At 48.4% G+C, this 23874-nt stretch overlaps 1 protein-coding gene across 3 annotated transcripts in view; it reads right to left on the minus strand.

The window, feature by feature from the left end:
• Positions 1-14944, minus strand: part of DTX2 (deltex E3 ubiquitin ligase 2) — a 49505-nt gene extending 34561 nt beyond the window's left edge. For all 3 annotated transcript variants that reach the window (XM_021005673.2, XM_021005674.2, XM_021005672.1), the window contains exons 1-3: positions 14745-14944; positions 4873-5203; positions 262-892 (exon numbers count right to left, since the gene is read on the minus strand). In XM_021005673.2, the coding sequence (XP_020861332.1) occupies positions 262-892; positions 4873-5113 (872 nt within the window). In that variant the 5' untranslated portion in view covers positions 5114-5203; positions 14745-14944. The remainder of the gene's footprint in view (positions 1-261; positions 893-4872; positions 5204-14744) is intronic.
• Between the last annotated feature and the right edge of the window lie 8930 nt (positions 14945-23874).

A 23874-nucleotide genomic window follows, 5' to 3' on the forward strand; every position in this document is an offset into this window, starting at 1 on the left:
GCAGAATTCCCCTTGCCCCCCCGGGTCAGGACAAGGGACTGAACAGCGGAGCCAGCAGCCTGGGTGGCCAGGGCAGGACCATCAGGGTCCAGGGACCCCTCATTTTACAGAAAGGGGACACGAGCGGCAGAGAAAGGCTCCTCGGGTGCAGATGCTAGCGGCAAATGCAGCGCCCATTACCTAAAGTGTTCTGGCACAGGGCTAAGCCTCCCAAGACAGCTGATGGGCGATAGAGAATGGACAAGTGATAAAATGAAATACCTGATTTGAGCTGGAGCAGGTCCCGGGGGTGGGCGCTGAGGTGCTAGGTGCGGAAGGCTGGATGGGTAGACGGGGACCACTCCCATGACCGGGGCCACCATGCTCCAGGGGTTGGAAGCGTTGAGCCTCGGAGCAGACCTGGCCCCAGACAAGGAAGGCTTGCTGTAGGGCGCGTAGGCTGTGTAGACCCCTGCAGGGGCAGTCCGGTGGGCCGGCTGGGGCGCTACGTGCGTAGGGAGGCTCGTCACAGAGTGTCGGTAGCGGCTGCTGACGGGGCCAGACCCACTGTTTGCGAGGCACTGATGGCACGAGCAACCCGTCCCCACGTGGCCGGGCACGGCGATGACGGCCGTCACAGGGTACGTGGGGCCCTGGCGCCGCTGCACGCGGCGGCGATAACGTGACACCTTGTTGACCTGAGTGTAGGTGCCGCAGTCCACTTCGTAGCTGTAGCCCAGAGGGGACAGGTCGATGAGCTGGGCCCCCCTGGCCAGCTGCTGCTCCAGGTACTCGCAGACGTTCATCTCATAGGCCGCCCAAGCCCCGTCGTCATTCAGCCACTCCCAGACGATGCCCCTCCCCGCGGCAGACTGCTGAGGGTACAGATGGCGTCGCACTGAACGCATGGTCCCTGTTTCAGAAGAAATTGTACACAGGGGTGACGAGACGGTTTCAGGGGTCAGCCACGGCTGGCAATAACGGCTGGCGTTACAGACCGCCGTTCTTTTTTTAATAAGTCACACTTAAGGATGAAGTGAAAAAAGGAGATCCATCACTGGATGTTCTACACGATTCCCCACCGCGTGTCGTGGAGGAGCTCCTCAAACAGGGGCAGGGGGGGTGCCTAGGCTAGACACAGGCATCTCCCCCCGCCCCCCGGCAAAGGAAACAGGCTTAGCCCAGGCATGGTCCTTCTGAGATGGGCAGGAAGGAATTCCTATGCACATACCTTGGGGGTTATTCTGGGAGCAAAGGTAAGGCTAGAGAGATAAAGGGGAGGAAACGGATGGTACTTATGGGGGCAATCTAGACCAGGATGAGAGGTGGGCAGGGCAAAATACAAATTACTATTTTTTCTTCTGGATTTTGGTGGCCTTGAATCTTACTTACTGACATCACTGTCTCAAACTGGGAAAACAGTTCTTCCCATCTCTGGAAGGAGTAAAACTCCAATTCAGAAATGAAGATACCAAGTGGGGCCCAGGAAGGTGAAGTCACCTTGGTCCTAGGTGGCAGAGCCAGGCTTCAAACCCAGGTCCTGGGACCCCAAAGCTGAGGCTCCACCAACCATCCCACAGTGCCTTAAACACCCTCAGTACACCTCTGGGCCTTCATTTGTGAAACAAAGAGGTAGGAGAGATGATCTTTAATGGTTTTTTCAGTTCTGACACTGAACATCCATGATTCTTTAAAGTCAACTTCCAAGATCTCCAAGGACTTCACAAAAGTCCCTCTCTACCCAGCTGAAGGCTGCCTCTCAAGAACAGCTCGTGTCACTCAGAAAACCCCTACTGTCTTACATCAATCGCTACTTGAAAACAGGTAAAGGCAGCCAGACAGGCCAGACTTAGGCCTTACTAGCCCTTCTCACCTGACCTATCCCGACAGAGCTTCACCTCTCTGTCAACACTGCTTTCCACTCTAGCCATTCAGAATGATGCCAGGTCTTCTGAAAATGAGGGTGTTGGCAAGAGAGAGATGCAATAGAATAAAAAAAGCCCTGGAAAGAAGCTGTCCATTAACACTTTTCATCCCCCTGCCATAGCTGGAGGGCCTCAGAATACTGCCTCCCAATTCACCATTCTTTCCCCACTGTGATCATTCAGATTCAACATCAAAGGGAATCTTAGAGCCATAGAAGGCTGCATTAGAGGCTGCGCCCTTGATCCATTAGGTAAGAGAATGAAGGCTGGCAAATTTACTGAACTTAGCTGAGTAACCATCCCCAAAGGGAAAGAAATATCCACTATCCCTTGAGACACCCCCAAATTTAAAACACGATCCAAAGGAACTACCACAGCCCATTTCTAGGGCCTCATTCTTGGGACTCTCTGTCATGTTCTAGGTATGATATAAAGTATTCATTTTTGAAATGTTTTTCATTTCATCTGAACTAGTCAGGGAGAGGGCATATGGCTGTACAGCCCTGTCTACAGTGGCTCTGGGTAAGTGTCTATTAAATCCATAGATAAAGGGTAGCTTTGACATAGCTCAGAGACAGTCTCTCCTCTAGGAAGAAGAAAGTGAAAACAACTGGGGAAGTACTGTATCAGGCACCTCACACAAGCCAGAATGGCAAGCCCAGGACAAGCCCCGTGCAGGGTCATTAGGGTAAAAAAAAGGGAGTCATGAACAACGTGGGGTGCTTTCTGGAGTGCCAGGGTGGCTGTGAGAACATGGATAGAGGCCCATAAAAGTGAAGGGGGGACAGGGAAAACCTAAGCATTGGCTCACAAGGGCTTCAGACCCTAGAACACAGGCCACACAGTAAGGCTGCAGGGCAGGTCTACCACCCAGCCAGAGCCAAAGTCTCTCTCGTCCCTGGGAGGGAGTCAATGCTGTGGAGGGCAAGACCACATGCATCAGAGACCTTTGGAAGAAACTCTGTGTGGGGGGGACTAAGCTGGGAACAGGCAAGTCTGGCAAGAATCCTCAAGGCTTGTTCACGTACACCACCAACCAAAATGTGAGCTCCCTCAAAAGGGGGAGAGTCAGGGGGAAAAGAAACCTGCTGGACCCCGAAAGGGCTGCAAGGATCGATAATCTGTCAACCAATCAAGGGAGGGAGGACCAGATAACTCGGCAGACCCCCCCCCCCCCCCCCCCCCCGCTAGCTCCTTCCAGTTCATTTGGCCATGGCCTTGGAGCGCCAGCTCCGTCTGCAGCTGTCACTGGTCTTTAGAGATGGGGCTTGCACAGCTGAAAACACGGTTTCCTGTTATTCACAGTGTTTCCTTTCGAGAGACCCGAATGGAGTCAGGGCAGAGCAGATGCTGCCCTCTGGGGAGAATTCTCTTATGTTCTAATCCCAGCAAGAAGGGATTGGAGGTTTCTCTGCAGCCTCTGTTCAGCAGCAACAGGCCTGACCTAGCCCCACATGAGGAAGTTCCAAGGGGAAGGCTCAGAAATGTAGCCTGTGCCTCAAATTCCTCATCTGTCGAAGAGGGATAACATTACCACCACCCACCTCCAAGAGCTCCTAACCTTTAGCACCAGACAAACTTTAGCTTTCACCTCCCCACAGATTATGAAGTCCAATAAAGACAGGGGCTTTCCTGCATCCTCCACTGTACACAGCAAAATAATATGCACACAGTAGGTGCTCAATAAAGAATTCTGTTAAGTGAATAAACACAGGATCAGTCATCCAGTGAGGGAAAGGGAAAGACTGAGGAACTGGGAGAAAAGGATAAACAGAGGAAGAGCCCAGTGTCTGCCAGGGGTGGATGTAATTTCCAGGCTCCACTAGAGTCCACTCGTGGCTGATTCTTGGCTCACACGTGGTGCGTGAAAGTGTCTCTAACTACACTGGACAGCAGAATGAACCAGATGGCCCAACGAATTAGAATGCCTGGTGACAAGCTCTAGGCTCTGACTGAAAAATGCTCTCAGAAAAAAAAAATTTTTTTTTTTAAAATGCTCTCAGAAGTCTTTGGTCTTGAGGCTGAATTCCTGCAATTTTGGTTCTGAGAGTTCTGCCTGCCTAAAAATATCCAGGTCTTGAATAAAAACAAAATTTGAAACCACTAAAAACTGCCCACCGAGCTGGGGCCCCAGCAGGCGGACAGTTCAGTAAAACCAACTATCTTCTGAGGCCACCACTGAGAGGGCGTTGGCGGGGGGGGGGTGGAGAGAAAGGAAAAAGAAGGAAAGAAGAAGGGGGAAGAAGGAGAGGGAGAAAGAGGAAGGGGGGAGAGGGAGAGAGGAAGGGAAGAAGAAGAGGGAAAGAGGAAGGGGGAGAGGGAGAGAGGAAGGGAAGAAGAAGGAGAGGGAAAGAGGAAGGGGAGAGGGGGGGAGAGAGGGAGGGAAGAAGAAGGAGAGGCAAAGAGGAAGGGGGGAGAGGGAGAGAGGAAGGGAAGAAGAAGGAGAGGGAGAAAGAGGAGAGGGAGAGAGGAAGGGAAGAAGAAGGAGAGGGAAAGAGTGGGGAGGGAGAGAAAGCAAGTGTTGGGGGAAGGAAAGAGCGGGAAAATGTGAACACAGCTTACTCGATCTTGCCCTATACTAGTGTTTGATACAGGGAAGCCAGAAAGACAAGCTGCGCCACCCAAGTGTATTTTCCAAAGGATGCTCACTCTTCTCTCGGTCTTCCGGTCAGAAATCAGCCTGCAGCCTCTTGACTCGGCTAAAAGAACAAGCGTTCCCTAGGCGTCCCCTATGGGCCATTCAGGCCTGGCTGCCTGACTTCTTAGGGCCCTGTCAGACATCCTAAGCCTTTTGAACCATTTAGACAAAGCTCTTTCACTATGTTACTCAATGTCAAGCCATTGGACAGTTAGTTGTGTCTCTGTCATTCCAAAGCCTTGAAAATCCGAGCATTTTAGGAATGAGGGATGTTCCTGGCTTCTTTCCAACTCCCCCAGCCCATGGAACCAAGAGCAAATGTCATCTCACCTGTGTCTTGACGAAACTGGGTCCAGCTGGGGAGATCGATGATGTAGGGTGCCAGTGTGGGGTCAGCTTGGCCCAAGGGAATGCTATTGGCCAAGCTGCCCAATCCATATCGCTGGCCCTTCTGAGTCATGAACTGCTGTTCGATATAGCTACACACAGTGGCACTGTAGGGGTGCCAGGTGCCAACCTCATCCTGCCACTCCCACACAGCCACCACTATGGGGCTGGGGTACGAAGCCATCTTCTCAGGTGCCCGGCGTCACAGAAAGGCTTCAAGCTACAGCAGCTGGGGGGCTTCTCTGAAGCGCATTGCTCATCACTGCCTTCAGACCTGAAAAGTGGAATAACATAGCTCTTATCAACAAGAATGACCACATCTGGTGTGAAATGGCTGCCTCGGAGGGGTACGATGGAAGCTATCAGCAAAAAGGAGGTAGCAACTATATTCCTGGTGCCTGGGAATCATCCCTCAAGAAGCAAAGGAGTTACTTTGGAAAGACAATGAGAAAGATGAGTAGAGTAAGGACTCCTTGTTCAACAAGAGCTGTGGGAAAACTAGAAAGTAATTTAGAATAAAATAGTTAGAAACCTCTTAGGCTATCTAAATATAAAAGGTCACTGCATAAAGAAGAGAATGGAAGGATGCATCTTTCACAACTGGAACTGATCGTAGACATTTTTGATGACATAAAATAAAAAAGCTGTTACATGAACAAAAATCGATGTACTGAGAAAAAATAAAGATCTCTGATAAAGATCTGAAATCCAAGATACAGAGAATTAGAACAAAAGAACAAGAGGCAGGCCACACTAGATGGACAGAGGGCAGGAACAGCTTTCCAAAGGAGACGGACCAACTCAACAGCCATTTACAGAAAACTCCAAGTCACTAAGAAGAGAAATGCCAATAAAACAACTGAGGCTCCACCTGCTGCCCATTGTTAGATGCCCAGAGAGGACAGAAGACAAAGAAAGGAAGTGTCAGAGGGGCTCTGGGAGGCCAGGCGCACCGGGGACTGCTGGGAGATCTGTGCACTGGTCGTAAAGCTCTATGAAGACAATCACTAGCCCATACCTGCCCTTTGACCTAGCGATACATCGGCTGGGCACGTATCCTAAGGAGATCGAAGACGGAAGAAGAGGGAAGTGCACAAACACTGCTGAGTAACAAGCTCAGTGACCGAGCCTGGCTTCGGAAGACTGCGGGGAAAACACGCCTCCCGCCTCCCTCCTCCCAGTGAAGAAGGAGTCAAGGGACATCATCAGACAGAACTAAAGCACTGCTGGCCTTGTTTCGCTCAGCCTCCCAGCCTCTCTACAAGCCATCCTCCACACTGCGGTCAAAGTGATTTTCCTAAAGCACAGATATGACTGTCACTCTCCTTCTCAATAAACTCCAGTGGCTCCCTATTACCCCCTAGAATCAAAGAGAAACACTTCTGCTGGGCACTCACAGCCCTTCATACTCTGATCCCAACCTATCTTTCCCAAGGTATTATATGTATTTCCCTTCCTGCACTTTGTGAGTTGGCCAAACCTGTCTTCCGGCTGTTCCCCATTCAGGACAGTCTTCCATCTCCCATCTCTACGTCTTCACCTCCATGATCTCCAGGCCCCCTCCTCACCTCATCACTTAGAGTCTTTTGTCTGCTTCCAAACTCAGCTGGAGCATTTGGGTCTAGTGCCCAGCCCCTCCAAATCGTCTTATTTACTTTGCACATATTCTGCGCCTCCCCCGTAGATTGGAAGTTCCTCAAAGGCAGGGAGTTTCATTTTTGTCCAGTGCCTGGAAGGCGGCTGCCACTTAAACGCTTGTGAATTGATTGATTGGTTGTCAAGGAGAGTTCTCTGTGCTGGGGGTGGGGTTACTGGAGGAATCATGGAATTGGCAGCAATGTAAGAAAATAAATACTTGTTAAACAAAAGAAAATTTAAGTTTAAAAAAGGAACTGACCAAAAAAAGTTTAAAAGAAAAGTGGCGTGTGTAGTGAGAGAAACGCTGACTGGGGAGAAGGCTAGGCTCGATGGCACCTTGGGAACACGGAGGCCAGGAATGCTCAGTGACTCGGCCCAAGGCACAGGACCTGAGGAGCCCTGAGGAGGCAGGATTCAAAGACAAACTGAACAGTCAGTGATGGAGTTCCAACTCTCAGACTTACTAGACAACGAGTAACTGGGAAAGTCACTTGGCCTCTCTAAACTTCTGCTTCCTTATGCGTAAAATAGCACCGATGACCCCCCCTCTGAAAGGCAGACGCTAGACTCGGGAATGATGCCGCCTACGTCTATGGTGTCTCGCCACCAGAGTCGTTCACCCTGCCTCGGTTCTGCGCTTTCTAAGCAAACAGCTGAACAACCTAGACCATTCTTGGCATTAGCTTCTAAGTGCCCCTAAAACGGGCCTGATACTACAGAGCATCTCCTCACAGGGCAAGTGAGGCTGAGGCTGAGCTAAGAACCTGGAAAGGGAAGGAAAGGAAACTTGCAGAGATTCAATAAAGTCTTCACGGTTTCAAAGTAGAAGGCAAGGGCTCTTCGGGACAGCCATGCTCTAGGGAGAAGCCAGAGCTCAGAGTTGGGTGACCGCATTCAAAGGGCATCGCTGGCTCCAGCCTGAACACCAGCCTGAAGCAGACCTACCCCTCCTCGGGCCTCCTGGATCCCTCCGACAAAAGCAGGCACTGGGCCCCAAGAGTGACCCGGCCTGGGGGTAGCACCTCCACTCTATGCAAAGACAAATCCTAGGGTTAGTTTCAATTCCAGTGACTGTGAGCAGCTTGAGCTTCAGAACAGCCTTCTTAGGAGACAGAAGGAATGTCCCTTATTAACCAAGGCCTAGCAGAGCCCTCTGAAGATAGGGATGTGTCGCAGCTGTTGGTGGAACTGAATCATCCTGGATATTCTGAATTTCCCATTTTACTGGAATGGCAGACTGGAGTACGCTTTATAGCCGCACAACGCTTCCACACATACACAATTTCAAGGAGCTTCTGTTCTGGTGGGTCAAGCTGCCTAGAGACAAAGGACCTAACAGTTCCCAGATTCCTTTGATACCCCGAGAGTCTCTAAGGCATCTCCTTCCAATTGGCACAGGACCACCTAGTGCTTGGGGAGCTATATCTTTCACAGGAGGAAATGCCAGACCAGGTCCAGGAAGCTTGTCAGTGCCCTTGAAATGGGCACTGTGAGATAGGTAGGTAGGCAGGCCGGGCATCATTCCCATTTTACAGATGAGGAAAAGGAGGCTGCCTAAGCGTGAAGGTAGATCATGGCAGGATGGGGTCTTGTAGTCCTCCCACTACGCCAAAATGCATCTCTGCCTGCTCTTGGAAAGCTTTAAGAAAAGAGGCAAGAAAAACTCATGTGACAGAGCCAAAGGAAGCTAGTAAAGGTGAGTTAGAGGCGTTGGAGTTTCCACGGCTGGCTCCTGAAGCTCTTGGGGCTCACTGACCACGCTCTCCCAGTAGGCTCCTCAGTATTCAAGTCAGAGAGAGAATGGCAGGTTGGGATGATCAGGCCGGTGCTCCGGTCTGATTTACCAAGCACCTACTAAGAGCCAGGCACCATTCTAGGCAGTGGGGCTACAAAGACAAAAAACCAAACAGTGCTGGCCCTCAAGGAGCTTCTGTTCTGGTGGGTCAAGCTGCCTAGAGACAAAGGCCCTAACCGTTCCCAGATTCCTTTGATACCCCGAGAGTCTCTAAGGCATCTCCTTCCAATTGGCACAGAACCACCTAGTGCTTGGGGAGCTGTATCTTTCACAGGAGGAAATGCCAGACCCGGTCCAGGAAGCTTGTCAGTGCCATTGAAATGGGCCTGGCACGACAGGGCATCCATTCACAGGGGACAGGTCCAGCCTACACCCTGAGGGCAAGCTGAGAACTTGGAAAGGGAAGGAAACTCAATAAAGTCTTCACGGTTCTCAAAATGATCACCAGTCTTTTGAAAGCTGATGTGGTGGCGGAAGGAGGTGGGGTGCCGGAAGGGGGGGTGGTGCCAGAGACAGGGGGTAAGAGACAACTGAAGAGAACCAGAGGCATTCACTCAAGGTTAGGGTTAGAGTTGGAGTCAATGGGGGTTAAGGTTTAAAACGAATTTAGGGTTAGAATCAGAGGCATGAATTTTAGGTTAGGGTTAGAGTTGGAGGACCAGGCAGGAGAGGAAGGAGCAGAGAATGGGGCAGGTGATGGGCTGGGAGAACAGCTGAGAAAGAAGTGGAAGGGGCGGGGTGGGAAAACTGGACCAGGACGGCGGGGAGACAGGGCCATGATGGGGCAGGAGAAAAGGTGGGGAGAACAGGTGAAGAGAGTGGGAGAAAGAGGCAACACAGAGAACAGTGGAAAACTGGAGAATGGGTTGGGAGAATGGCAGAGAATGAAGAACAGCAGAGAAGGAGCAGGAGAACAGGGATCGGATGAGAAAGAGAGACAGAGGAAGGAGAGGGGCAAGCAGGTAGAGAGGGGAGAGTGTGGGGAGAGAGACACATAGAAAGAGAGGGAGGGAGAGAGAAGGAGGGGTGAGGGGGGAGACACATACACACACACACACACACACACACACACACACACACACACACACACACACACACGGCATGTCAGAAGATCAGACCCCCTGCTCAGGCTCCATTTGAATGGAATAATTATTCTCATTCCGGGATTCTATGAATATTAATGCCACAATCACTCTCCCATTAACTTCACTTATCATTAAATATCATTTCAAAAGCCCAATGAGTTTCAGACCCTAGTAATGGGGACTGTTGTTTTTAAAGAGAGAAAACCACTTTGAGAAAAAGGGACAGAGAGGGGGGCCAAGGTCTCCTTGTTTCCACCGCTAGCAGGCCGATTTCTTTTTTCCCAGCTTCTCACAAACAGCACGACAGAGCACACCGATGGGTACAGGAATGCCTCCATCCCACCTGAAAGGTATTGTCATTAGAAAGAAAATGTGGCAAAGCCCTTCTTGTCCTAGAAACCTTAAGGAAACCTTAAGGATCTCACAGACCCGTATACAGGTATACAGACCTCAGACCTGGGCACCTTTGAGAATACCCACATGCAGCCCAGGTTGGTCTTCCAAACCCCTACAGAAGGTCGATCTACCAAGAAGCATTTGGGGCAACAACAGTGACAAAGCTGTCGTCTGACACCAACCTCCAGGAGCCCCACAGAAGGACTCAGCAGCCTCTGTCACGTCCAACTCTTTGTAACCCGGGGGATCACAGCAGCCAATGCTGTTCTTCGTGTGTTCTCGGCAAAGACACTGGACTGGTTTGCCATTTCCTTCTCCAATGGATGAAGGCAAACAGAAGTTACGTAACTTGCCCAGTCACACAGCTAGGAAGTGTGTCAGGCTGGATTTGAACTCAGGTCTTCCTGACTCCAGACCCGGATCTATCCACTGAGCCACCCTACAGCAACCTTGACTACTGCACAATTTAGTTTTTCATTGACCTTCCATACATGGTTGCAACTCAAACTAAGCCCACTGTTCTGTCTTTCAAAGACGTGGAGAATACTTGGAGGTCAGCTTTCATCTTGCTCAGACCACTGGACATGAAGGCATGAGGCCAGAGCTCTAATCCTGGCTTTACCAGCTACCTGTGTAACCTTCCACTAAGTCACTAAACTTCTCTGGGCCTCAGTTTCCTCATCCGTAAGATGAAGGAGTTGACCTAGACGATCTCTAAGGTCCTTCCACCTTTGCTATTCTAAGATTCTATGGTTAGATACTTTAAATATTTAAGAACACATCATGTTTCCAGGAGAAAATCTCTCTTTAAAAATATGCCAACAATCACCAGTTGGGATGTATGTGTTAGCCCCACAGTAATGGCACTGGAAACAGATTTGCCAGAATTTACTCAGAACCTTCATTCACACAGCAGCTCCAGAAGGCATGCCAATGACTTAAATCAGATAGCTGAACATTGCTGAGAAGATGGGCCAGCTGCCTATGCCAAGCAAATGATCCTGGAAAACAGGAGGAAAGGGCTTAATCTTGGTGTCAAGCAACAGGATCTAGAAAAGAATCTAGCTAGTGCCACCCTGGCATTCTTGAAGAGTGAAACTAACAGGCTTGTCTGTTTTCCATGGCTCCTTCCCCTGAGAGGGGAGGGCTCAGCATGGGCTGTATCTTCCGGACACTTGGCTGTCAGAATTACATGTTGTGATTTGTGACTGGGATCTCAGCAGACCAAGTGAGTTCTCAGGAGATCAGGCAAAGAGAAACAGACTGTCAGAGCTTCAAGTAACCTTCAAGATGATCTCGGGGCAGGAGTTCTTAAAACCCTTTTGTGTCATGGACCCCTCTGGCAGGCCAATAAAGCCTACGGACCTCTTCTCAGAATAAGGTTTTTAAATGCATGAAAGAAAACCTGAGATTTCAAAGGAAACCAATAATATTGAAATAAAGATGTAATTATTTTCCCATTCAAGACCACTGATCCCCTAAAATCTATCCACAGATCCCTGGGTCTGTGATTTCTAGGAAAGAACCCCTCATCTAGTGCCATCCCTTCACAAAAAAGGAAACTGAGGCCCAGGGGAATTGACTTTTTCAAGGTCACACAGCTGGTTAGTAGCAGAGTTGAACTGGAACCCCCAGTCCTGTGTTCTTGACCTAAGCGACCTCGAGTCTTCTCTGTTTCACTCTAAGGATCAGTAAGCACCCTGCGCATCAGTCACTAGGGCCATAAGTGACACAAGGCCCCAAATGGCACCAGGAGCCCAATCTTCCCCTTACTCAGAATAATACCTCAGGGATGTGTGATTTGGGTGCAGGTGCCAATGCTAGGCCACAACCTCTCTATGACTTAGCAGACAGTCTCCAAGTGTTGCCAGGACAGAAAAATTCAACCTTCTTGGGTCAATCTGGCAATAAGGATCTCCCAACATAGCTAGGCTGGTCCCTGAACAACAGATGTACAGTCTAGGCAGATACACTCAAAAGCTCGTCTTCTGTTAGCAGAGTCTTTGAGAGCCCAGGGTGGCCTCTGGGCCATTAGGAGGCATCAGAGAGGATTTTAATGGAGAAGAAAAGAACTTTCATCTAAACCACGGACAGCCTAGGGTCCTCTGATTCACAGCCTGGTGCCTCAATCAAGGTCTCACCATCAGGACAACCACCAGGCTTCAGCCTTGCTCTTACATACTGTGCCACCTTAGGAATCAGGGCAGGACCCAGTAAGATTAAAGGCAACTCAACTTGATACAACATGTCACCAGGATGATTATATAAGGAAACCCAACAATGTAGCCTCTGGGCCTCACCAAGTGGCTTCAGGAGACTTCTTCTCTAATGCCCAGCATTTAGAGATACTTTGATTGTTCTAGACTGCACCAAAGCTACCAGAAGACAAAAAAAATTCATTTAAAAATCAAAATAACAAGTTTCCCTTCTAGACTTTCATGACAAGTGACCCTCATTTGAGGGAGCCCATCTCCGAGTGGGGAGAGCTGTAAAGGTAATCCTCAAAGACCAGTTCAACAACACAGCCACCTGGCAGAAAGCCACCCCCCAGCCCCCCCACATGCCCCCAATTTCCTTTGTCAAAGCCACTTTGGGAAGGCAAAATCAAAAGCTAAAGCGTCCTATCTGTTCTAAATCGTCGGTTCTCTCTGAAGAACTGGCACCAGCAATGCCGGAGACACGGAAGGGAAATTCTCGGTTTGATTTGCATTTTGATATAAAACATGAGCAACAGAAACCAGGCCAATCTCAAAGGCTTGCTGACTCAGCCCCACAAATTCCAAGGCCCATCTGTGTCTGTCTGCCAACCAACAAGGGAGATCAGATTTTAATTGAAAAACAGCAGTGATGGAAACGCAAAGCACAGCTGCTGAATGGCCTCCCTGCAGCTGTGGTACTAGTAACACGGGCAGATTCGTTTCCAAAGTCCAGCGGTTCACATACAAGGCACAGTGACCCTTCCCCTCTTCTCAGCAACAAACTGAGGGAATACTACAAATTCCCATCCTAGCCCTTGGATCTGAGCACCCACAACAAATCTCCTTTCCTCACAAGTCAGATGGGAAAAAGGGGGAATCACGAGCACAGCACTCAGCAAAGCAAAGAAAGGTGCTCAGGTCCTCGATTTTAAGCCACCAGGAATTCTAGAGTTGGGTGGCAAGCAGTGGCATTAGTATGGACTCACCCTGTTATTTTTCCTTAAAGAAAGAGTACAGGAGACCTGGACCTTGCCAATGCTTCCTGCATGAGTTGATCAGACAGTGCAGGTCTGATGGGAAGGACTGTTCCTCTTCGCCCCCCAAAAAATGTATGCCTGTAAGGGTGGTGGTGGGAAAATCTAATGGACTCTCTGAGGGCTTTATGTGTATTTGTTCTTGGGCTCTATAAGTCCTTTTGAGCTTGTACAACTTCTGTGTGAAATAGCAGTTGCCCCACACCCAACATGCTTTTAGGGAAGGGAAGGAAAAGCGCATTTATTTATTCATTGCTAACAATGTGCCAGGCACCGTGCTTTACAAATATTATCTCATTTAAACCTCATAATAATCCTGGGAGGTAGGTGCTATTATTATCCCTCTTTTATAGCAGAAGGCAGAGGTTAATCGACTTGCCCAGGGTCGAATAGCTAGTGTCTGAAGCTAGATGTGAACTTGGGTCTCACTCCAGGTCCAGTGCTCTCTACACTACTACACTAGGACACTGAGTGCCTAAGCAGGAGCTGGGGAGCCAGTGACATATTTGGAGAACCTCAGGTGTAGGCTATCTCTAAACTTCATTCTGGAGACCTCTCCTGGTTAAAAATTTTAAGATGAAGGTAACGAGCCAAAGAGGGAATACTCACCGTGTTGAGGTCAACTCGGTCTGGGAGAGTCTGGAGCCCTCAGTATGTTCCTGGCTAGACCCCCAAATTACTCTGCAGTTATTCCTTAAATATATTTCATTGCTTTGCCTCACTAGAATGTAAATTTCTTGAGGGCAAGGGCTGTTTCATTGTTTTCTTTGTATTCCCAGTGCCTAGGACAGCAGCACATCCTGGGTGCTTAATAAGTATCTGTTGTATTGGAAAATGTGCAAAATCAGCCTTCCCCCGAGCCGAGCATTTGCTCTCTGAGCTTAAGGAAGTCGAATCTACGATTCTGCAATGGAAGTTAGCCTACTCCCACCAAAAAAGGAGGAGTAAAAAGGGGAAACTTTAAAACCAGAAACTGAAATTTCCAGAAGCCTTAGCAAGTCCAGAGCTTTTCGACCCCAAATCAGAATCCCTCCCCAGGGAAAAGAAATTGGGGAGGAGACAAAACGGAGATGACTCACGAGCCTCCCGCATCCCAAAACTGCCGGGCAGTGACCCAGGAACTCTGACCCCAATCAGCCCAAGGAGGTGACCGTCAATCTCCCTCACCGGTCAGCAGCCCGATCTCGGGGATCCCTAGTCCCCCTGGATGGCGACTGGACAAGCCCCAATCCCTGTCCCAGCCCACGGCCCCAGGCACTCCCCAACCTCAGGACACCCCCCCGCTGCCCCGCCCCCTCCCCAGTCCCCTTCCTCACGTACCCCTCCCCACCCTGTTCCCTTCCCCCACTGCCCCGCCCCTTCGCAGTCCTCTTCAAGTCACCCCTCCATCGCTGTCCCTTCGCCCACCCGCCCCCTCTCAACCTTCCCCCTGGCTGCCCCTCCCCCAGTCTTCTCCCCCGTGTTCCTGCTCACGCCCCCCGCCCCTCGCTGCCCCGTCCTCACTCGATACTCTCCCTCACACCCCCTTCCCCTCATTGCCCCTTCCCCACACGGTCTCCCCTTCCCTGCCCCGTCCTCCTTCCCCACTTCTGTCCCTTGTTGCCCCCTCCCCACCCCGCCCCCGGCCCCGGGACAGGGCCTTTTCCTCCCGCGCCGGGCGCTTTCTTACCGGGGCTCAAAGCTGCTTTGAGGCCACTGGGCTTCAGGAGGCCTGGCCAGCAGCACAGGCCGGTCCGGTCCAGGCTGGGCTCAGCTCCGAGGCAGGGCCGAGGGACCGGACCGACACAGAGAGGGAGGGGAAGCAGCCACACTGAAACTCCAGCGTCGCTTCTCCGCAGGGTCCTCAATGCGCATGCCCCGGCGCGCGGCCCTCTGGGAATTGTAGTCCCGAGGGCGGGGCCGGCGGCCACCCTCACCTGTTTGGACCCTTCCGGGGGCAGAGCGGAGCCCCGAGCGCGCGTGTGCACTCCGGGCTCGTGTTCGGGAAGGCGGAGCTGACTCAGAAGAAGGAGGGCCCCGGAGGGCGGGGCCGAGAAACAAACCAGAAGCAGGTCTGGGAGGACGCGTGGTGCCTGGAGGCAGGAGCGTGGGCTTCCCGGCACCTCTTGCTGGCTCGGCTGTGCAGTTTACACTCGCTGCTTCCACTTCCTTTCTGCCAGCTTTGTCAACTCTCTGCAGCCTGGCTTCTGACCTCATGGTGTCCCCGAAACTGCCCTATCCAGAGTGCCCAGTGATCTCTCAATGCCCCTGTCCAGCGGCCTTTTCCCAGAGCTGTGCAGCCTTGGACGCTGTCCATCACTCTCTGCTCTTGATTCTCTCTTCCCGCTAGGCTTTCTGCACTGCCCCTTCCCTCTGGTTCTCCTCCTACTTCTCTGACCGCTCCTTCTCCGTCTCCTTTGCTGCATCCTCCTCCAGGTCGTGCCCCCTAATCACAGGTTCCCCCCGGAATCCTTCTTCTGTTCTCCCTCTCTGCTACATCACTTGGTGATGTCATCAGTACCCAGAGATTTAATTACCATCTCTATGCTGATGATTCTCAAATCTACTATCTGTCCTAACCTCCTGATCTGCAAGCTTACAGCTTCCTACTGGACATCTTCAAATCAGATGACCCATTAATATCTTAAACTCAACATGTCCAAAACCAAACTTTGTCTTTTCCTCCAAACCTATCCTACACGCTTCTGCCAGACAAATCTTTCCTAACCACAAATCTGGTTGTATCACTCCTATGATCAAAATCTTTCAGTAGCTCCCTATTACCTCTAGGGCACTGACAGCCTGGAACTTGAGACAGGTTCACAATCTGGCACCATCTTACCTTCTCTGCACATCATTTGCCTAAACACAGAGCTAAGCTCCAGCCAAACTGGTTTATTCCCAAATGCCCTTGTTCTCTACCTCTGTGTCTTGTTTCGTGGTATTCTCTATGCCTGGAATAGCACCCCAACTCTCCCTCTTAACTGGTGGACTCTGCTCTATTCTTTACTAAAAAGAATAAATGTTATCTGCATTTTTTGTTTTTATATCACCTACATTCCCCAATTCATCCCTCTTCCCTTCTCCAAGAATGTGATGTCTTAAAAATAATGAATAGAAAAGAAAAAAATCTGTAAAACTGACCAAAATATAAAAAAAAAAATCTGCCCCCTTGCACCCCACCTCTATAAAGAAGAGAAGGGAAGCCTCTCCTCCTAGCTCTTCTTTGGGAATAGAATCAATCATGATATCATAGCATTCAATTTTGGTTATGTTGTAATTCTTTTCCTTCACATTTCCATGACTATGGTATATGGTTTTTTTTTTCCTGGTTCTGCTTACATCACTCAGTATCAGTTCATAGAAGCCTTCTCATACTTCCCCATATTCATAGTTTCTCACAGCACAATAATATTCCATTACATTCCGGTACACCAACTTATTTAGCCATTTCCCAATCAATAGACATCTTCTTGCCTCACCCCAGGTTTTTTTTTTTTCTATGACAAGAAGTGCTATTACAAAGGTGTTGGGGGCATATAGGGCCTTTCTTTGTGTCTAAAGCTACTTTTGTCCTGGGCAGCTAGGTGGTGAAGAGGATAGAGCTCTGGGCCTGGAGTGGCCTCAGACACTTACTAGCTGTGTGACCCTGGGCAAGTCACTTAACCCTCTATGCCTCAATTTCATCTGGAAAATGAACTGGAGAAGGAAATGGCAAACTACTCCAGTATCTTTGCCAAGAAAACCCCAAGTGGGGTCGTGAAGAGTTGGATGTGATTGAAAAATGGCTGAACAACAGATATCACACAGGACTTTGTTTTGTTCCTCTCTGATGCTTCACTTCAACAAAAGTTTATTAAGCTCTATGAGAGGCAGTGTGGTCTAGTGGATAGATCCACCTTGGGTGTATACCAGTTGCGTGGTTCTTTGTGTTCTAAACTCTCTAAGACTGTTAATTGTAGAAAAGACATCAACCCGCATGGGTAGAGGCAGTTTACTCAAATGGGAGTTCCCTATGCCAATGAAATCATAGGTTTGGTCCCTGTCTTCCTATGTGGCAGGAACTGTGATAAGCCATGGAGATACAAAGAGAAAAATGAACAACCCCCTGCCCTCACAGAACTTATGTTCCCCTGGGGATAGGATACAACATGGCGCATATACATGTATGCAAAGTATGTACAAAATAATGGCGAGAGAGAGAGAGAGAGAGAGAGAGAGAGAGAGAGAGAGAGAGAGAAGAGAGAGAGAGAGAGAGAAAGAGTCCTAGGAATCCCAGGAGCATGGGGTCAGAAAGAGCCTTATGGAGGACATAGCAGTCAACTTTGAAGAAAGCTAGGGGTTTTACGGGGTAGAAATGAGAAGTGTTCTAGAGAAAGGCAATCGTCTGTTCCTAAAAGGAGGGGGATGACTGAGTAAACCAATCAAACCACCCTACCTCACTTATAGTAAGTGATAAAAAACTGAGGCAATTCTCCAAGCAATATAACAGTTTATTAATAGGGGACAGACCCTATTAATAAATGGAATCTCTGGCCTGCCTCCATTTGTGCCAAAGACCCCAAGCAGTGACAACAGGGTTTATAAACCTAGATGTATCTTCCTTCTGATTGGCATGATAGTACATCATTTGAACCTTCCTGGGTAAAGGCAAGCTAATATTGTTTGGTGGACATTTTAATGAGGTGGTGGGTTAATAGTTCTCAGCTCCTCCCTATTACTTCATTGCTTTTGTGGTGGGTGGGATGGAGGGGTAAGGGGGTGGTAGGGGGAAGAGGACCAGTCCTCAAGTGATAAAATTAGTTTGCAGCTGGGGAAAGTGGGCAGGACTGGATGTGGCAGATTATGTCCCTCTTTGATACTTAAGGAATGCTAGCTGCTTTATGAGACCCAGCTGTCCCTAGCAATCTTGGCTAGGAAAAAAAAAACAAATCAGGATCTCCCCAGCTTGGTCTCCCTCTAGTAGACCAGATCACCCCCATCTTTGATGGAGGAAAGGCAAGGACAAGGGACATATGCCCTGGAGAGAGCCTAGCTCTAGCAGGCTTCTGTTTATGGGTAAATAGAATCCAGGATCCTGGTTGGGAGGGGCCCAGCCCAAGCTAGTTCAGAGCAGATGCCTTGAGGGCTGGGATTGATCACGTTGCTTTAATTGTGACCTTCTGAAGTGGGGTCTGACAAAATAAGAAAAAAGATGGATCAGAAAGTGATATTGATTATTAAATAATTAAATAATACAGCATAATATTAATTTTCCTCAACTCTGCACCTCAGCCAGTTGAGAACACGTCTCAATCAACCAACCAGTTAGACTAAGTGATGAAAGAGTCCTTGATTAACTTGAGTAATATGCACAGAAAGTGTTCTTACTGGCTGAAGAAACTCTGCCATATCCTGTGAGGCATACGTAAAACCGGTTCAGAACCTGGGGACACAGATAAAATATTTTTTGAATCCCTATTATGTACCAAGCACTGGAGAGAGAGAGAGAGAGAGAAGAGAGAGAGAGAGAGAGAGAGAGAGAGAGAGAGAGAGAGAGGCTACCCTCAAGGAGTTTCTGTTCCAGTAAAATCATGCATAACCTATGTAGAGGTAAGGTAGAAAAGTCTGGAGGGTTAGGAAATGAGCCAGGAGAGAAGTGAGCATGGATGGCCCATGCACTAACTTAAGTGGTGGTTGTAATCAAGAACTCACTAATAGGAGAAGGGGGCTACCAGGGCAGAGGCATCTCCAGGATGAGTAGCCTGCCGGGGTTGAGATAGAAAAGTCCAGAGAATCAGGAGTGGACCACTGAGGGGGCAGCTAAATTCCTGAGGAAGAATTGGCTGCAGAGGAGGAGCAGAGCTCCAAGCCTTGGCCTCTCTCTCTCAGCGTCACCTACCCCTGCTTTACCAGAGGAGAACTTCAGGGATTTTGGAAATCTGGAGAACTTCCCAACTTCCCATGGCATCCTCGCAGCATCCTTGGATCAAATGATGGCTGAGTCTGCATCAGGCACCAAAGGCAGGGTGGATACCAATTCAAGGTGCTACCCAGAGCTCCGCAGACAAACTGCACCACACCTGAGAGGGACCATCTTGAAGATCCAGGGAAAGGACTCCCAGAGTTACCCCTTTGCTATATGTGTTCTCTAAAGCTGAGCCCACGTTCCCACTGATTCTGTGGATGCTTGTGGGAGAGTGTGCTGTGGACATTTTGGAGGGGACGAGGAGGAGGTTTGTATCAATTGCTCTTAAGATACTGTGAAAATTGGCTTGTTGCTAGGCTTAGCTGATGCCATATTTGACCACTGATTCACCTGCCTATGTTCTGAGAAGTTCCTTTGTACCTAGTAGCTGATTTAAGCCAGAGGTATCAGACTCATCCACCCTGGAGTAGAGGAACCAGATTAAAATGTAATTGGAAAATGTTTAAGAAAAAAATAAAAATACATATAACATAGATGATGTTAATCTGTGGTTTTCTAAGTCAAAATGGGGCATAAATTCATTTCCATTTGAGTTTGACACCCCTAGTTTGAACCAGCTTCATTTAGACTCTCTTAATTGTAAGCAATTTAGCAAACATCATCTAATCCCTTACTCAAGGTTAGCAAATGTTGTTAATCCCAATGTCCCTGGGGTTGCTAAGGGGCATTGTGGTCCTGGCCACTCACTGATTGATTGTCCCTAATATCCCTCCCTCATTGGGTCCCTGTGAATCTGCCCTACAACAGCAATCAGGTAGGAGGACAAAGACCCTGAGTTCTGGAGTCCAGACTGCATACAAGGCCCATCTTATGCCTGCACTGCTGGCGCCCATGTTTTCCTAGGAGACTAAAGGGCTGAGGACCAAAGTGCTTGCATTCCTCTGATTAATAACTGCATTGCTTGTGATTGGTGGGCACTTCTGATCTTTCTGGGGAATCTCCCAAGATCTCATCACAAATTGGCTGTTGCCCTTCATTCCTGAAGAGGACCCAAATGACATCACTGGTAGAGTCAAGTTACAGTGCGTCGACTGTGGCTGATCAGACCAATCTGAGCTCAGAATGTTCTACCACAGGTTGGGCACAAATAGTCCATGGGAACATTTGGGGTGGATTCTCTGCATCTCTGCGTCTCGTGTTTCTTTTGAGCTACTTCAATTCTGCTTTTCTCACAGAGCATGGCACCTTCTCTGATGTGGGCACACCATCCTGGGTGGTCCTGTGCCAGTGTCTCCCATGTCACACAATCAATTCCAAAGTTCTTGAGAGACCTTGAGAGTGTCCTTGTATTGCTTCTCCTGACCACCATGTGAATGCTTGCCATGTGTGAGTGCTTCATAAAATACTCTTTCTGGCAAGCATTCCAACAACATGACCAGCCCATTGGACTTGGGCTTTCTGCAGTAGAGTTTGAATGCTTGGCAGTTTAGTCCTAGAAAGGACCTCAGTGTCTGGTACCTTATCCTGCCAGGTGTTCTTCAGAATCTTCCTAAAACAATTCAAATGGATGTGATTCAGTTTCCTAGCATGGCACTGGTAGACTGTCCAGGTTTCACAGGCATACGACAATGAGGTCAGCACAACAGGAAGATTCATCTTCCTGAGCTCAAATCTAGCCTCAGACACTTCCTAGCTGTGTGACCTTGGGCAAGTCATTTCACTCTGTTTGCCTCAGTTTCCTCATCTATGAAATGAGCTGGAGAAGGAAATGGCAAACCACTCCAGTATCTCTGCCACAAAAACCCCAAAAGGGGTCATGAAGAGTCTAACATGACTGAACAACAATTCTATTACATTCCTTTGCTATAATTTGCTTGTCCGTTCACCAATTGATAGACACGTCCTCACAAATAATGCCTTAGTAAATAAATATCCCATCTTGTAAGTATAGCGGACTAATTGATGTCAGCTGATGATCATGTCGAGAAGCCCACCAGAATTGAGGTTTCAGGAAATATCTGTATGAGGAGCATCTTCTTAGGAGCTTCAGGAGGGCACACTTGATGTTACCTAATTTTTTTTTTCAGTGAGGCAATTGGGGTTAAGTGACTTTCCTGGAGCTAGTGAGCATCACATGTCTGAGGTTGTATTTGAACTCAAGTCCTCCTGACTTCAGGGCTGGTGCTGTATCCACTGTGCCACCTAGCTGCCCCTGTTACCTAAATTTTGCATCCTCCCTAGACACAGCATGGTGCTTTGCATACAGTAGATTGTTAAAAAAAAAAATGATTGTTGAATGAATGCATTCCACAGTCATCAGCTTAGAAAACAGGCCGTCAAGTGGCTTTAATGTTCCGGTGTGCCCTAGGAGGTAAATAAGAAGGGCCCCTGAAGTCAGGAAAACTTTGATCACAAAAGTGGGAGATGAGCTTGGCTTTGAAGAAATGTACAGAATTTGGAGGGGCCCGGAGGCAGCCAGAGGTCATTCCAAGCTAGATCAGAAATTAATTAGTTAATTCAAGATGAAAGAGGGAAGGGCCAAGAGAGCAGATTCTCAAATTCCTGAGGGGATAGATAAGTCATTTGCTTTCATAAGGGGTGGATCTCACAGAGGGTTTTTCTCTAAAACTAGCTTTATTCTGCACAGCATGGAGTCCATCTGTGTATCTATTTGGGCTGAGAGCAGCCTGAAGGGAGGTGGAAAGACTGGGAGACAGCTGGGAGGAACCCCGCCCCTCCTCCGCACTGTCGGTACTCGATTTCGCAGACTGTCAGATGCACCCCATTGGAGTGCCGGGGGGCTAGGGAGGGGGTGATCGGTTTTTCAAAGTGAGATGGAGTTTTTCTGGGCTTCTCACAGTTTTCTCATAAGCTGTCTGAGCACTGCAGTCTAATATGGGGTGAAAGGAACAGGCTATTGGGACAGAGACCAAGCGGTTATGGATGTTTTCAAAGGCCAGGGCATCCGAGGAGAATCATGTCACGGCAGAAGGAAAATCAGTTGCTGAGCCAAAGGACCAGGAATCAAGTCCTAGCTCTGAAACTGACTTTGGTCAAGTCACTGAACCTCCCAAATCCCTGGGCTTCAATTTCCCCCTCTGTAAAATGAGAGGGTTGGCCCCTGAGATCACTTACAGCTTTAGACTGATGGTCCTATGATCCTATGTTAGTGACCTCTCTGGGCCTCAATTTCCCCATCTGTAAAATGAGGGGGTTGGCCCCTGAGGGCACTTACAGCTTTAGACTGATGGTCCTATGATCCTATGTTAGTGACCTCTCTGGGCCTCAATTTCCCCATCTGTAAAATGAGAGGGTTGGCCCCTGAGGGCACTTACAGCTTTAGACTGATGGTCCTATGATCCTATGTTAGTGACCTCTCTGGGCCTCAGTTTCCCCATCTGTAAAACGAGGGGGCTGGCCTCGGAGGTCCCTTATGTCTCCAAATCTGAGCCTCTTCCCATTGCTCACACTCAATCAGTGGGTCGCTTGCAAACACTGACTGAGTTCTTGCTGTTTGTCATCTCGTCTCACTGGGGAGAGGTCTTGCAAAAATGCCATGTTACATTACTTCCTGTTTGATACCTGGCCATTGTGGTTTGTGGGCGGAGGTCAGTTCAAGAGAAGCCAGACCTCTAACTAGGGGGATTAGACCTCTAATTAGGGGGATTTAGGCTCCATTTTCTTTCACTCACAACTCCCCAACCCCTACTTCTCCAGGAAATGTTACTTATTATAGTAAAGGTCACAGTTATGAAAGTCTAAGGAATTCTTCAAAGGGGAAGTAAAAGAATTATTCAGTGTACAATATTAATTGGGTATAGATCAGGTAGTCTATGACTACCCAGAAAAAAAAAGGCTAAATATAGAATCACAGTGGATGTTACTTAACTATTTCAACAGGATTTAGTAACTTAATTGATAGCTACTGTTACAACCTTCTGGTGTGCTGGACATAAACTTCAGGATAGAAATGTTTTGAAAGGCTGCTAAGTTAGCCAAGCTCAATAGTCGTTGAAAAATATATATATTTTTAAATTTATTTCATTAGATATTTCTCAATTATATTAAAAATTTTAACATTCATTTTTTAAAATTTTGAGTTCCAAATTACATCCCTCCTCACCCCTTGAGAAGGCAAACAATATGATATCACACATGTGAAGTCATGCAAAATATTTCCATATTAGCCATGTTGCAAAAGAGAACACACACACACACACACACACACACACACACACACACACACACACAAAATAAAGTGAAAAAAGTATGCCTCAATCTGCACTCAGAGTTCATCAGTTCTCTCTCTGGAGGTGGATAGCATTTTTCACCTTGAGTCCTTTGGGACTGTCTTGGATCATCATCTTTCATGGTTGATCATTGTTACAATATTGCTGTTACTGTGTCAATGTTCTCCTGGTTCTGCTCACTTCACTTTGCATCAGTTCACATAAGTCTTTCCAGGTTTTTCTGAAAGTATCCTGCTCTTCATTTCTTTTAGTACAATAGTATTTCAACACAACCATATACCACAACTTGTTCAGCCATTCCCCACTTGAAGGGTGTCCCCTCAATGTCCAGTTCTTTGCCATCACAAAAAGCAACTCAAGAGTCTTGATGGTGCTCTCCGTCTCTCTCCAGTGGTGTGCTCCTGAGTGCTTAACAACTGGTTTCCCAAGAAAGAAAACAAACAACCCCATATAAAGGATACATTTTTATCCTTAATCTGTAATATTAAGATTTCCTCCATCACTTTCTGAAATCAGCCCTGATTTCTGAAGTGTGAATGTTCATATTGACATTTTAGCAATGGGCTCCCAGAGCCAGTTGGAGCAAACTTCAGCCCACCCCTTACCTCTATCTCCAAGGAAGATAATTCTAATTCCTGCTACTCCTGCAACCACAATCTCTC

The sequence above is a fragment of the Phascolarctos cinereus genome, unplaced genomic scaffold (assembly GCF_003287225.1).
Source record: "Phascolarctos cinereus isolate Bilbo 61053 unplaced genomic scaffold, phaCin_HiC Scaffold_5;HRSCAF=322, whole genome shotgun sequence".
Taxonomy (NCBI): domain Eukaryota; kingdom Metazoa; phylum Chordata; class Mammalia; order Diprotodontia; family Phascolarctidae; genus Phascolarctos; species Phascolarctos cinereus.